A 12,238-nucleotide genomic window follows, 5' to 3' on the forward strand; every position below is an offset into this window, starting at 1 on the left:
ACATTGGTTTGATGCTCCTGAATCATATTTGTATCCCTTAAACAGAAGGAAAATAAAAATCTATCTTCACATATTTGAATCTGGTGATAGCCATCACGTATCCTCTTAGTGTTTTTTCTTCTCCAAGATAAATACAAGTTTTAGCTATTACTCACATATTAGGATTTCTACATCATCTAATATCTTAGATTTAATCTAGAGTCTAGATTCTAGACTAAAGTCTTTTTAAAAATGTGGTACCCAGATGTGATCTCACTACTTCAGAAGCCAAAGAATGTCCCCTGGCCAGAGATAAGAACAGCAAGTCTGTTAACTTAGTCTGCATATGCTATTTCAGGATCCTAATCATGTCATTTGCTGTGTCAAAGAAAATCCCCCAAGTCTTTTGTTTTTAAACCTGGGATAACTATATCCACATACCTATTGTCCAAAAGACTGATGTGTTTACCAAATATGACATTTCTCATTGTTAACTTTATTTCAATGATTTAGTCCTAGCCTACCAACCCATCATGATCACTTATATATTAATTCTTTTAACTCTACCACCTACCTTTGGTTTATCTAAAATAAAATTAAAAAAAAAAAAAAAAAAAAGAGCTAAGCGTGCTTTACCTCCTTAAAAAGTCCTACAGAGATAGGGAAACAGGATGATGAGTCAGAATTCCAATGTTCTGCTTCTGGGAATGCAAAGGCATGCAGAGCCCTGTCTCAGGAGGTCTCCTTTCCTGCTATATGACCTCCACAGATGACATGAACCACCTACCATCACGTACACTCAGAACTCCCAAATCCAGATTGCAAAGTCAAAATCCCCTCCAGAGATTGAGACCTCTAAGTCTGAGTATCTGCTGCATATGCCAATATTCCCCATGTATCTCAAACTAAAAACTGTATTAAAAACTAGAAATCATTTAAATAGCAAAGATCTATTCAAAACCTAGCAGGTGTGGGTAAAACAAAGTCCTGTGAAACCTGTACTCTGAGGGAAGAAAACTATGAACAAAGTAGGTGTTTAATGCAATCCCCCCCCCCCTTTTTTTTTTAAGATTTTATTTATTAATTCATGAGAGACACAGAGAGAGGTAGAGGCACAGGCAGAGGGAGAAGCAGGCTCCATGCAGGGAGCCCGACGTGGGACTCAATCTCCGCTCTCCAGGATCACACCCTGGGCTGAAGGTGGCACTAAACCACTGAGCCACCCAGGCTGCCCTAATGCAATCCTAAGTAAATGATAAGACAAAAATAAGCAGAATGAGTGTATAGTTATGCCTTCTTCCTCTGCCCCCAGGCACTATTTTGGATATAATAATGATGAGAGAAGACCTCACTCAGACAATTCTCAACAGAAACCAGGAAATACCTCTAACAAAAGAACATTCTATTGATCCTGAGGGAGGCCATGGCTTAGCATGTCTAAGGAACTACAAGGAGGCCAGGTTGGTGAGAACAGACTGTAGCAGAAGGCTGACAGAAATGAGGTCATAGAAGCAGCTGGGAGACAGATCACATAAGCCCTGTATGACTTGTAGGACTTCTCCACAGTGAATCAATTTTATAGTAACTTATCAAGTTTTAGAAAATGGATCTCATCCTAGTTGACCATATTCTTGCAAGACAGGGCACACATTATACTGGATGAGTTCTTACTCTCAAATGTATTTAGGTTGAAATAAAATGGCAACATCCAATCAACTTTTTGGACATGACTAATTCAAATAAACAGCCACTTACTAGACAGATATCATATTGCATTTTCTGAGCAGAGTTCTTATTAACTAGTCAGGAGCTTGTCATTTCAAGCTGAAATGGTAATAGAAATTGTATATATTGAAAGCCAAATGAAAAGATAATACCAAAATGACAACCAACAAAAAATTACCTTGACTTTTTTTTTTTTCCAACCCATTACACAAAAACTGATTTCTCTCTCTCTCTGGCAATAGAAAGTTCAATTAGGGCACAAGTTGGATTTGTCAAAATTATTAACTAAAAAAAAATTTTTCAAGATTTGACTTTTGCATGCCTCAACACTGAAAAACTCTTTGACAACATTAAGAAAACAGTTCAACAATAAACTTATCTTGCCTTAAAAGCTAAATAAAAAATACAAAAACTTTAAATATTTCACAGCTCACTCAGATTCAATTCATAAAGAATACCTGAGGACTATAAATGCTACTTAATATGAAAATCACATTAGGTACAACCACTATAAAATTTGTGTGAGGGCCTCTGATTTTTTGATTTTGGTTATTTGAACATTTCTTAAGAATAGACACTTCAGAGTAGTCCTATTTTTCTTTTAACTCACTGGTTTTTCAAAATTTTAATGGTTGAGGGGGATCCCTGGGTGGCTCAGCGGTTTAGCGCCTGCCTTTGGCCCAGGGCATGATCCTGGAGTCCCAGGATTGAGTCCCGTGTCGGGCTTCCGGCACAGAGCCTGCTTCTCCCTCCACCTGTGTCTCTATCTCTGTCTCTCTCTCTCTCTCTCTATCATGAATAAATAAAATCTTAATTTTTTTTTTTTAATGATTGAGAATTAAGGGAGATAAAGTTGAGACAGTTACTTTAAAGTCAAAGGCCTGGGGGACTGCTGCTCAGTCTACCCATAGAAGACCAACTGCCCCTACTCTACAAACACGAATGGAACAACCCACACGAAACAACTGTTACACACTAGAGAATGGGCAACCCGGGCCCATCAGCCCTGACAGAGCACAAACAAATGAGGATCTATGGGAACTCTAGTGGACTTCCTTGGAGGCACTTTCCAGAATCTAGTTCAGAGAAGGGGGGCATCCAGCAGGGCCTCTCAACCTGGCGGACTTGAGGTGACAGACATGAGACTGAAGAGGCTGGGGCAAGTCAAGTTCATGAGGAGAGGAGACAGATGTAGTCAGCTCTAGTGTGAGGCCAAACTCCCTGGGGCTGGGAACATTACACTGGAACGCTCAAGGATGAAGCATTCCCAGAGCTCAGACAGGTCTGAGGAGAGTATGCCTTCCTACCCGACTGAAAGGAGAGACCCTGTGACATGCGAGGCATAAACATACTACCACAGAGCCCAAGGCTATGAGATGTTGGCAGCTCACTCTAGCAAAACTTAAAAGGATCAAACTCCTCCCAAGTAACTTCATATCACAGCGAGATACAGCAATCCACAATATGAACCTCACAGTTTCTGCCATCTAACAAAAAATTACCCATTATGCACAGCAGTGGAAAATTATAACCTATAACCAGGTGAAAAAAACAGAGACCTCAAAATGATACTAGTTGGAACTAGAAGATAATGTATTATAAAGATAGTGCAGACACTGAAGAGTAAACATGAATATGATGAAAGATGGAATAGGTTTAAAAACAAACATTATATGGTCTCATTCATTTGGGGAATATAAAAAATAGTGAAAGGGAATAAAGGGGAAAGGAGAAAAAATAAGTGGGAAATATCAGAATGGGAGACAGAACATGAAAGACTCCTAACTCTGGGGAACGAACTAGGGGTGGTAGAAGGGGAGGTGGGCGGGGGTTGGGGGTGACTGGGTGGCGGGCACTGAGGTGGGCACTTGACGGGATGAGCACAGGGTGTTATTCTGTATGTTGACAAATTGAACACCAATAAAAAATAAATTTATTAAACAAACAAAGACCCAAATAGGTCTTTCAGAGATGAAAAATACAGTATATGAAATGAACAATTATGCTGAATTGGATTCATGGCAAATTAGACCCCTGAGAAGAAAAGATAGGTGAACCTCAAATCGCAGCAATAAAAAATACCCAAAATGAAGCACTGAGAAGAAAAAAAAAGACAATTCACTTCTCACTGGGACAGTTATCAAGCAGTCTAAGATACACATACACTGGAATCTAAGCACAAAAGAAAGAAACACAGAAGCTCATCAAAGAAGCTCAAAGATTCCAAGCAGGGCGAACACATGCACACAGACCACAGAACCACAAGGCCCACCAAAATCATAATGCTGAAAACTAGTGATAAAGAAAAAAATCCTACAAGTAGTTGAGAGAAAAAAAGACATTACAGACAGAAGGCCAAAGTAAAAAGGCCTGCAGACTTTCCATCAGAAACAACACAAGCCAAAATGCAAATAAAACAACTTTCAAGACTGCAACAAGAAACTGTCAACTCAGAATTCTATACCTGGTAAAAAGAGCTTCTAAAATAAGGGACAGGGAATCCCTGGGTGGCTCAGCGGTTTGGCGCCTGCCTTTGGCCAGGGCGCGTTCCTGGAGTCCCAGGATCGAGTCCCACATCAGGCTCCCGGCATAGAGCCTGCTTCTTCCTCTGCCTGTGTCTCTGACTCGCTCTCTATCATAAATAAATAAATAAATCATAAATAGATAGATAGATAAGGGACAGATAAATACTTCTTCACACAAAAGCTAACAGCATTTATTGCCATCAGACCTATATTGCAAGAAATGTTATGTATTTCGCTAAGAAAAAGACTACTGCCTCAAAGTTTTACTTCCTTACAAACTAACTCTTCAAAAATATATTTAAGGGTAAGACATGTAAAAGCAACATCTATGATGGTAACAGCACAAAGGACATATGCTGAACATGGATATGTACGGTTGTAAACTTCTTATACTACACATGAAGTGGTATAACAGCATTCAGAGGCATACTGGAATAAATTAAAGTTGCATATTTTAAATCTTAAAGCTACCACCAAAAAAAAAAAAGGCAGTAAAATAGAGATACAGGTAATAAGGCAATAGTAAAAATAAAATGGGATCATAAAAAAGTCAATGAATCTAAAACAAAGGACAAAAAAATAAGAAAAGATGGAACAAATGGAAAACCAAGAGCCAAACAGTAGATTTAAACCCAAGCATTAAAAAAAAAAAATTCCAAGCATGTCAATTATTACCTATTAAATATAAATAGTTGAAGTCAGAGAAGAAAATAAAATAACTTTCAAGAATATTCTAGTCTGCACCTTGCTTCTGTCTCTTGGTTGAGTGTAGCAAACCACCGTGCCATTGGTTGTCTTCTCTCATTTATAGATCCATCATTAACTGCTAAAATGAAAGCTAAATAGCAAGTCTAAATTTCAGGGTTTTTGTTTTACTCAATAACATGAGTGTAAATGGGTAAGTACTGAACTTTTGCCTTTTTGGAGTAAGATCAGATGGTATTATTATTTGTAAAAATGTCATTTATTCCAGAATACAAGTCTTAAAAAGGGCTTATAAATTTTTAATGTTTTATTAACTAACAAGTTATAACACATATATACTTAAATGTGCAGTTTTCTTTTTTCACAAAAAAGTAGGCTTTTTTCCTAGAATATTCATTTCCTGAATAATACATTTGCAGGTTTCAAAATCAAAAAAGCACTAAACATCTTACAGAGAAAGGCCTTCCTCCTACTACTGACCCATTCAGCACTTTATCCAAACCAATCAACAACCACTATACTTTGTTATTCCACAGATTTTTTTTTGATGCATGTACCAGATACTATCATGAAGATTTTTCCTCTCCACCTTCAATTTCTACAGAAGTTATTACCTTTTTCTTTACAAGCGATTCTCTCTCTCGATCTCTTTTCTTCCATTCCTCTGCAAGAGCCTGCATATGAGCCAATTCCTTCTGCCTTAGCTACAAAAGGCAAACATATCACTGTTTCAAATATACAAATCAGTTGTTCTCTGGTAAATAATTAATACTGATCACTGATCATGTTTTTTTTTTTCAGGCACTCTATTTTATTCTTAAACCAAATAAAGAGAAGGCATGAGGTAAGGAATATATGAGTATATTGCTGGGAGTATAAAGCTGTTGTGAGTATAAAGTATGTGAGTATAAAGCTAATGTTAAGACCTGTTTTCTAACTCTCATTTCAACACAGATGATTCTAGATGATTCTGTATGCTACATGAGGGCCAGAAATTAAAAGAAATGCCCAAGTTTCCAACCTCTGAATTGTAGTCTTCAATGCTAATTCTGCCCCAGAGTCATGGAGAAAGTTAAGGGGAATCCTTCTGCATGGCTTCTGCCCAGCTGTTATTTATCGAGTAGTTTTTAATTCTATTTTACTGTAAGGGTAAAGCATTCTTGATAGTGAGGGACTGGGGAGGGTACCCATGAACAGAGAGAAAAATCTTATGGAGAAGAAAGAAATGTAGTCAGTAGACAAAAACAAAACTGCCTTAAAGTAACATTTAAAAAGTAACCTGGTTTTCAAAAATGTCTTCTTGCATCTCTTTCCACATTTCCAGCTCCAATGCTGCTTTGTATTCCAAGGTTTCTCGAGGCTCTGTCTGGACTTCTGAAGGACATGGTGCAGGAGGAATGGAAGATGGCTTCTGTTGTGCAGCAGATAAACCCTGAGCCATGAACCAAAATGTATTGAAACACACTGACACACATAGCACATTAGATCCATTATAAGGCGTCATGTCACACTTTCAGTGATACTTACCTGAGATGAATCAGAGACTAGAATCTCACGCATTTTTACTAGTCCATAATCTTCTAGAGTTACTGTGTAAGAAAGATCTATTATCCTGTTGTTTGACCTACAGGTTAAATAAGAAATATCTTAAAATTCAAGGAAACACTTTTATATTATTTTTCCTTTTATTTCCCCATGCTAAAGCACTAACTAGGTCACATTTCTTGTATCTGACACTGTTGCTACTCAAACTGAAGTTCTATACACTTCACGACCTCCCACATACAAGATCTTACTTGAGTATACACAGATCTTACTTGAGTATACACACTCTAGTAAGTACATACCTATATTCGCTAAAAAATAGGAAAATACTGTAGATATGGAGAAATATAAAATCCTATTGCCATAGGTAGTTACTGCTGAATTTTCATTTCCTTCCTCTCGTGTTTTATGTATGTGCAGAGGCACATGCACTCATATACATATCATGCATACTGAGATCATACTATTTTGTTCCTTTCTCTCCATTTCCATCAGGACCATTTTTTTGTGTGTCATCAATATTAATTCAAAAATGCACTTTTTAATGACTGTAAAATAGCCTAATGAATTTACATAGCAAAATGCAGAAAAAAATTTCCCTACTCTTCATTATATAGATTATTCTGAATTCTTATTCTACATTTTCCTGGTATGAAGCACTTAGACATAAATCTTTTACTGGATGGGAGCACTGTGTCAGGATAATTACTGAAAATTGGATAATTATATATAATTTTTATAATAATGAGGAGATCTCTGTATCACAGAACCCCATGTAGCTTTTACCAAAATATTAGAGAAAAACACAAACTTGGCTACAAGAAACATGGCTTTGTCTGCATCAAATCTATTCCATAAATCTTTGTTCAAACAAAACTTCAGTGAATGAAATCCACACAAGCCAACCCTTAATAATCAACTGACACATTTTCTTCTAATCTCACAGCTTTTAGAAGACATGAATAAAGCAAAATGGAGCACTATCTTAGCTAATTCCCCAAAAACTTCTCTGTGTACAGAGCAGGGCAATAAAAGTTAATATTCATAACCCACAGATTTAAAATAACTAGCAATGATCTAATTATTTTCATGATATTCTAGTTATTTGACCAAAAAATGGTATTTTTAAAATAACTTTCAGTTCAGCAGCATCTGTGATACTCTAAAACACCTCTTCCCAGATCCTCCGAGTACAGGTTTTACTCAACTCTTTACTTTCTGCAAGTGACTAGAGATGGGTAAGAGCAAGAAAAGGAATTTCAAGCTACTCTTAGATCTCAGCTTTTTACTGAGCCTGAGTTCATGCTACATTCTGATTATGCTTCAAAAATCAAGGCATGTGATATATAATATTAAAGTATATTTAGACTTCTGTTGCTAAATTGAAAAAGATCACTCAAAAAAGGTCTTTTGTGTAAGATATGTGAACTTCAGTTTTTCCCCGTGCCAATAAATTCCAGGGCAGAAGAACAATACTCTTTTTAAAAGTGTCAAATATTTGTAACATTCTCAGAAATTAGACTGGAAGCAAAATTTAAAATACCTGTCAAGTAGAAAGCCAGTCATTCCCAATGCAAAGTAATGTAAAAATACATTATAATATTTAGTAACCCTGATTACTAACTAAAAATAATAGCCGGAATTTAAAATTCTCTGGCTTAAGAGACAGGAGGGAAATACTAACAAGGCTAAGTGTTAACAGAATAATAAGGTAAAAGGATACCAGAAAACTAAAAAGCAAATTAGAATATAGCACCCATTGGTCAAAGAAGAAAGATCAAACAAAGATGACAAGAAAGGACAAGGCTGTACCCAGTTAATAAGAATAAAAAGTAAGCTAAGACCAATTCTGAGAAATGCATTACCCCTGTGCTGCTATAAAAGGCACACTTTCACTATAAGTTTGACGCCAACACTGTTCACCACTGGAACCTAAGAAGCGTGTTTTTTCTGAAGACAAGACGTTAGAAAGCTGGATTCTGGCGATTCCCAGAAGTAAATCTTTACTCATTTTATCCTTGTGCCATAATTCAACCAGCAGTGGAATCCTGAGGAAGAGAGAAACAAGTGTTCATATCTATCAGTTCTGAACTAAGTTGGTAACATCTCTGAGTTCTCCAAATGGAGTCAAAGATGTTTTTGTTACCTGGATTATAAAGACTCAATTCCATGGGTAACCAACAGAAAATACTATTACGTTTTCTACACCTCTTTCTGTACAGTTAAGAAAACCCTCCAGACACTATTTTTAATCTTCCTTCTTCCTTTTAATACACAAATTTGAATTGTGATACTCTGAGAAAGTAAAAGGACATTAAAGATCTCATTTTCTTCACAAATCCAATTCAGACAACTGGATTAACACCTCCATGTTATATAGATGACAAATCAGAAAAAGCCAACAATAACCACAGTCAACTGGTGAAGCAGTAATAAAAACTAAATAGCTTGTTTGTATTTATCTTTATGTATTATGAGGAAACATGACTACTTTTCAAAGCTGCTTCTTTACTCATAGGCCTATCAACATAGTTCTAACATCTAAATTCAGACAAGATAGTAAAATCTACAAAGAGCCTCTGTAACCATATAAAACTTTAAAACAAAAGCACAAACACTGCAGACATTACCAGTACCTTTGTTTCTAGGTTTTTCAAATGCACCGACTGCTGTGAATTTAAAACTCTAAGGCTTGCTCTTGTTAACAAGATATCAATTTTCAAGAGTAGGTCCTATCATACAGACTGTATACATATTACCTTAAGAAGGTATCTTGCAGCTGATGAGGCAAAGTTGCAAAATCAAATGCACAGTAAGACTGCGGGAGAAAAACTTCCATGTTTTTGCGAACTTCTACAGGAGGATTAGTCATAATAGGAGCTGCACTACCAAAGAATGGATAGGAGTACCTAAAATTTAAGAAAAAACAAAATCCTATGAGACAGTTGACAGGTAAGGCTTATAGTCTTTTTTTTTTTAAGTATAATATGAATATAATGAAATGAACAAACAGAATTTTTAAAATAGGGAAATGATACAAATACATTATGGTTTTAGTCCTATTGCCAACTTTAAAATACTGCAAATACTGTCGGTGTCAATATAAAAATTATAGCAGTTCTAGAGAAAATATATTATGTGTATAGCACTAGTTCCTCAGGCTGCTTTACAAGTGATCTGAGAATGACCTTCTGGGGAATAAGAATTCTGGTATTTTGAAGGCAAAGACACCAAATAGCAAGAGATGGTCATTTTGAAACTTCTCGAGTAAGATGAAGTCCAAAGACCAGGCCACCATTTGTTTAGGAGTTCCTTGAGGGCATGGATCCCATCTTTTTCATCTGTACCCTCCCAGCAACAAATAAGCCCTTTTGAGCACATAGCAGACATTCAAGAAATAAAATACCTGCTGAATTTACTTTGTAAACTTACTTTCTCTATTCAATAATATCTTGACTTTTATGGGCTAACAAACTCTTAGTTAACTCTAAAAGGGTGCACCCATGGAATTCTGCTTTGAGAATCAAGGATGAAAGCAGATGAATCAATGAGTAACAAGACTACTTTTTCCTTTCATCATAGAAACCACACCAGATTAAATGGAACGATGCCTATCATAGAACTTACTTTGTATTTAAAGCCAAATACAACAAAGACAATGTAATGCTCACTTCAATTTCATTTTGTATCTTGTTATTCGTTAGGAAAACTAGAGCTTAAAGCCTAGGAGGAGAATCTACTTTTCCTAAAACAAGAATCCCGTGCATTCATTCAATTCCACTGAAATCAGATCATCTCACAAATCACATTACACAGTGGCCAACTGCAGTTTCATGACAGGTCATGAGAGCATGAAAACATGAAATCAAACTCAAACTGTTTTTAAAAAATGCTATAAGATGCCTCAAAGACATATCCAATGGCCCTTATCAAGTGAATTCTATGTAGCGTGTGTAAGTGAATCTTAACTGTTTCTTTAGAATACATTTTCCCTTTTCTTTGCCAAATGAACTTCTGGCAAAATCGGTCTTCTTCACTAGGTTGAGCTCTGTGTTTACATGGCCTATAAACCCGCAATAGCAGACACACTGCTGGCATAATGTAGGCACTTAATGATTAAACAAAAGGCCTGTATGACAAGACTGAACCACTAAAAAACAAAGATAAAAGTGCCTGCTACTCAGGCTGGCACAGACTTCCCCCCCTCACAGCTTCTAATTTTAGATCATCCCACTATTTCTATACTTCTAACTAACAGCATCTCTGGGTACCCTAAGGTCACATTCTCTACTAGCACTGGTAAAGGGATCTCAGTTAAAAACATGGAGAGAGAGATGCCTGGGTGGCTCAGCGGTTAAGCGTCTGCGTTTGGCTCAGGGTGTGATCCCGGGGTCCCATGATTGAGTCCCATATCGGGCTCCCTGCATGGAGCCTGTTTCTCCCTCTGCCTGTGTCTCTGCCTCTCTCTCTCATGAATAAATAAATAAAATCTTAAAAAAAAAAAAAAAGTAAAGGAGAAAGTAAATAATCATTCTTATTTCTAAAAAACCATTTTGAGAGATGTTCTAGAAACCTTTTAAGAAAAGCTTTGTCTACGAGAGAAAGCTTTTTTTTTTGTTCCTCAATTTTCAACCAGGATTATCATAATGTTTCTCAGCCTCTACAAGAAGTAAAAAGCCAAACTTATGCTGTGATGGAAAGACTCCCATTCTGTGAATTCACTACTATACTCAGCATTGGGTCCCTTTGATTTGGTCCACAAATCACATCAAAGCTCAAGGGATTCTACAAACAGCTTGATAAGAATCTAACAACTGAAAAATTAAATAGGTGTATGAGTTAATGATGCATCTGAAAAACAGGTATGCAGTAAATAACAGCAGGGAGCACCATGTAGTTGCTGACATTCCTGGCAGTGGCAATCCAAAATGAGAGAAAGATTTTCTAGTTTTAACCATGTAAAGAGCAATAGCTTTAATAGAAATGCTAATGCTTGCTCCAAAGAAATTTATAAGGAAAAACTAAATACTCCAAACAAAAACACATTAGTGTACTACTACATTTAATACATATTTCAGCCAAAAAAGTTGATGAAATGTGTTACTGTTAAAAACAAGTAATTGAGGGCAGCCCGGGTGGCTCAGTGGTTTAGCGCCACCTTCAGTCCCGGGCCTGGATCCTGGAGCCCTGGGATCGAGTCCCACGTCAGGCTCCCTGCATGGAGCCTGATTCTCCCTCTGCCTGTTTCTCTGCCTCTCTCCCTTTCTGTGTCTCTCTCATGAATAAATAAATAAAATCTTAAAAAAAAACAAACAAAAAAAGTTGTGTAAAGCTATTTAATTGACTGAAATATATACGTATTTTAATTTCTTTTATTGAACAGGGTGAACACATTCCACTTGCAGTTCGTTAAGTATGGTTTTTACAGTCTCAGCTACTAAGTGTAGATATCAGATATAACCTCCCATTATAATAAAGTTTTATAAAAAAACAGATACAATACTTCCCTTATTTTGACCTATACCTTTCCTAGAAACAACACATTTTTAAAAAAATTTTTTTAAGATTTTATTTATTCATGACAGACACAGAGAGAGAGAGAGAGAGAGAGAGAGAGAGAGAGAAAGAGAGAAAGAGAAGAGGCAGAGACACAGGCAGAGGGAGAAGCAGGCTCCATGCAGGGAGCCTGGCATGGGGCTCGATCCCGGGGCTCCAGGATCACACCCCGGGCTAAAGGCAGCACTAAACCACTGGGCCAC

The 12,238-nt window shown here is 36.8% G+C and overlaps 1 protein-coding gene across 9 annotated transcripts in view; it reads right to left on the reverse strand.

The window, feature by feature from the left end:
• CEP120 (centrosomal protein 120) overlaps nucleotides 1–12,238 on the reverse strand; it is a 119,258-nt gene that overhangs the window by 27,791 nt on the left and 79,229 nt on the right. For all 9 annotated transcript variants that reach the window (XM_035697284.2, XM_035697286.2, XM_035697288.2 and 6 more), the window contains 5 exons: nucleotides 9,239–9,388; nucleotides 8,345–8,527; nucleotides 6,462–6,558; nucleotides 6,214–6,366; nucleotides 5,549–5,638 (listed from right to left, as the gene is read on the reverse strand). In XM_035697284.2, coding sequence (XP_035553177.1) covers nucleotides 5,549–5,638; nucleotides 6,214–6,366; nucleotides 6,462–6,558; nucleotides 8,345–8,527; nucleotides 9,239–9,388 — 673 coding nt within the window. The remainder of the gene's footprint in view (nucleotides 1–5,548; nucleotides 5,639–6,213; nucleotides 6,367–6,461; nucleotides 6,559–8,344; nucleotides 8,528–9,238; nucleotides 9,389–12,238) is intronic.

Source organism: Canis lupus, chromosome 11 (genome assembly GCF_003254725.2).
Source record: "Canis lupus dingo isolate Sandy chromosome 11, ASM325472v2, whole genome shotgun sequence".
Taxonomy (NCBI): Eukaryota; Metazoa; Chordata; class Mammalia; order Carnivora; family Canidae; genus Canis; species Canis lupus.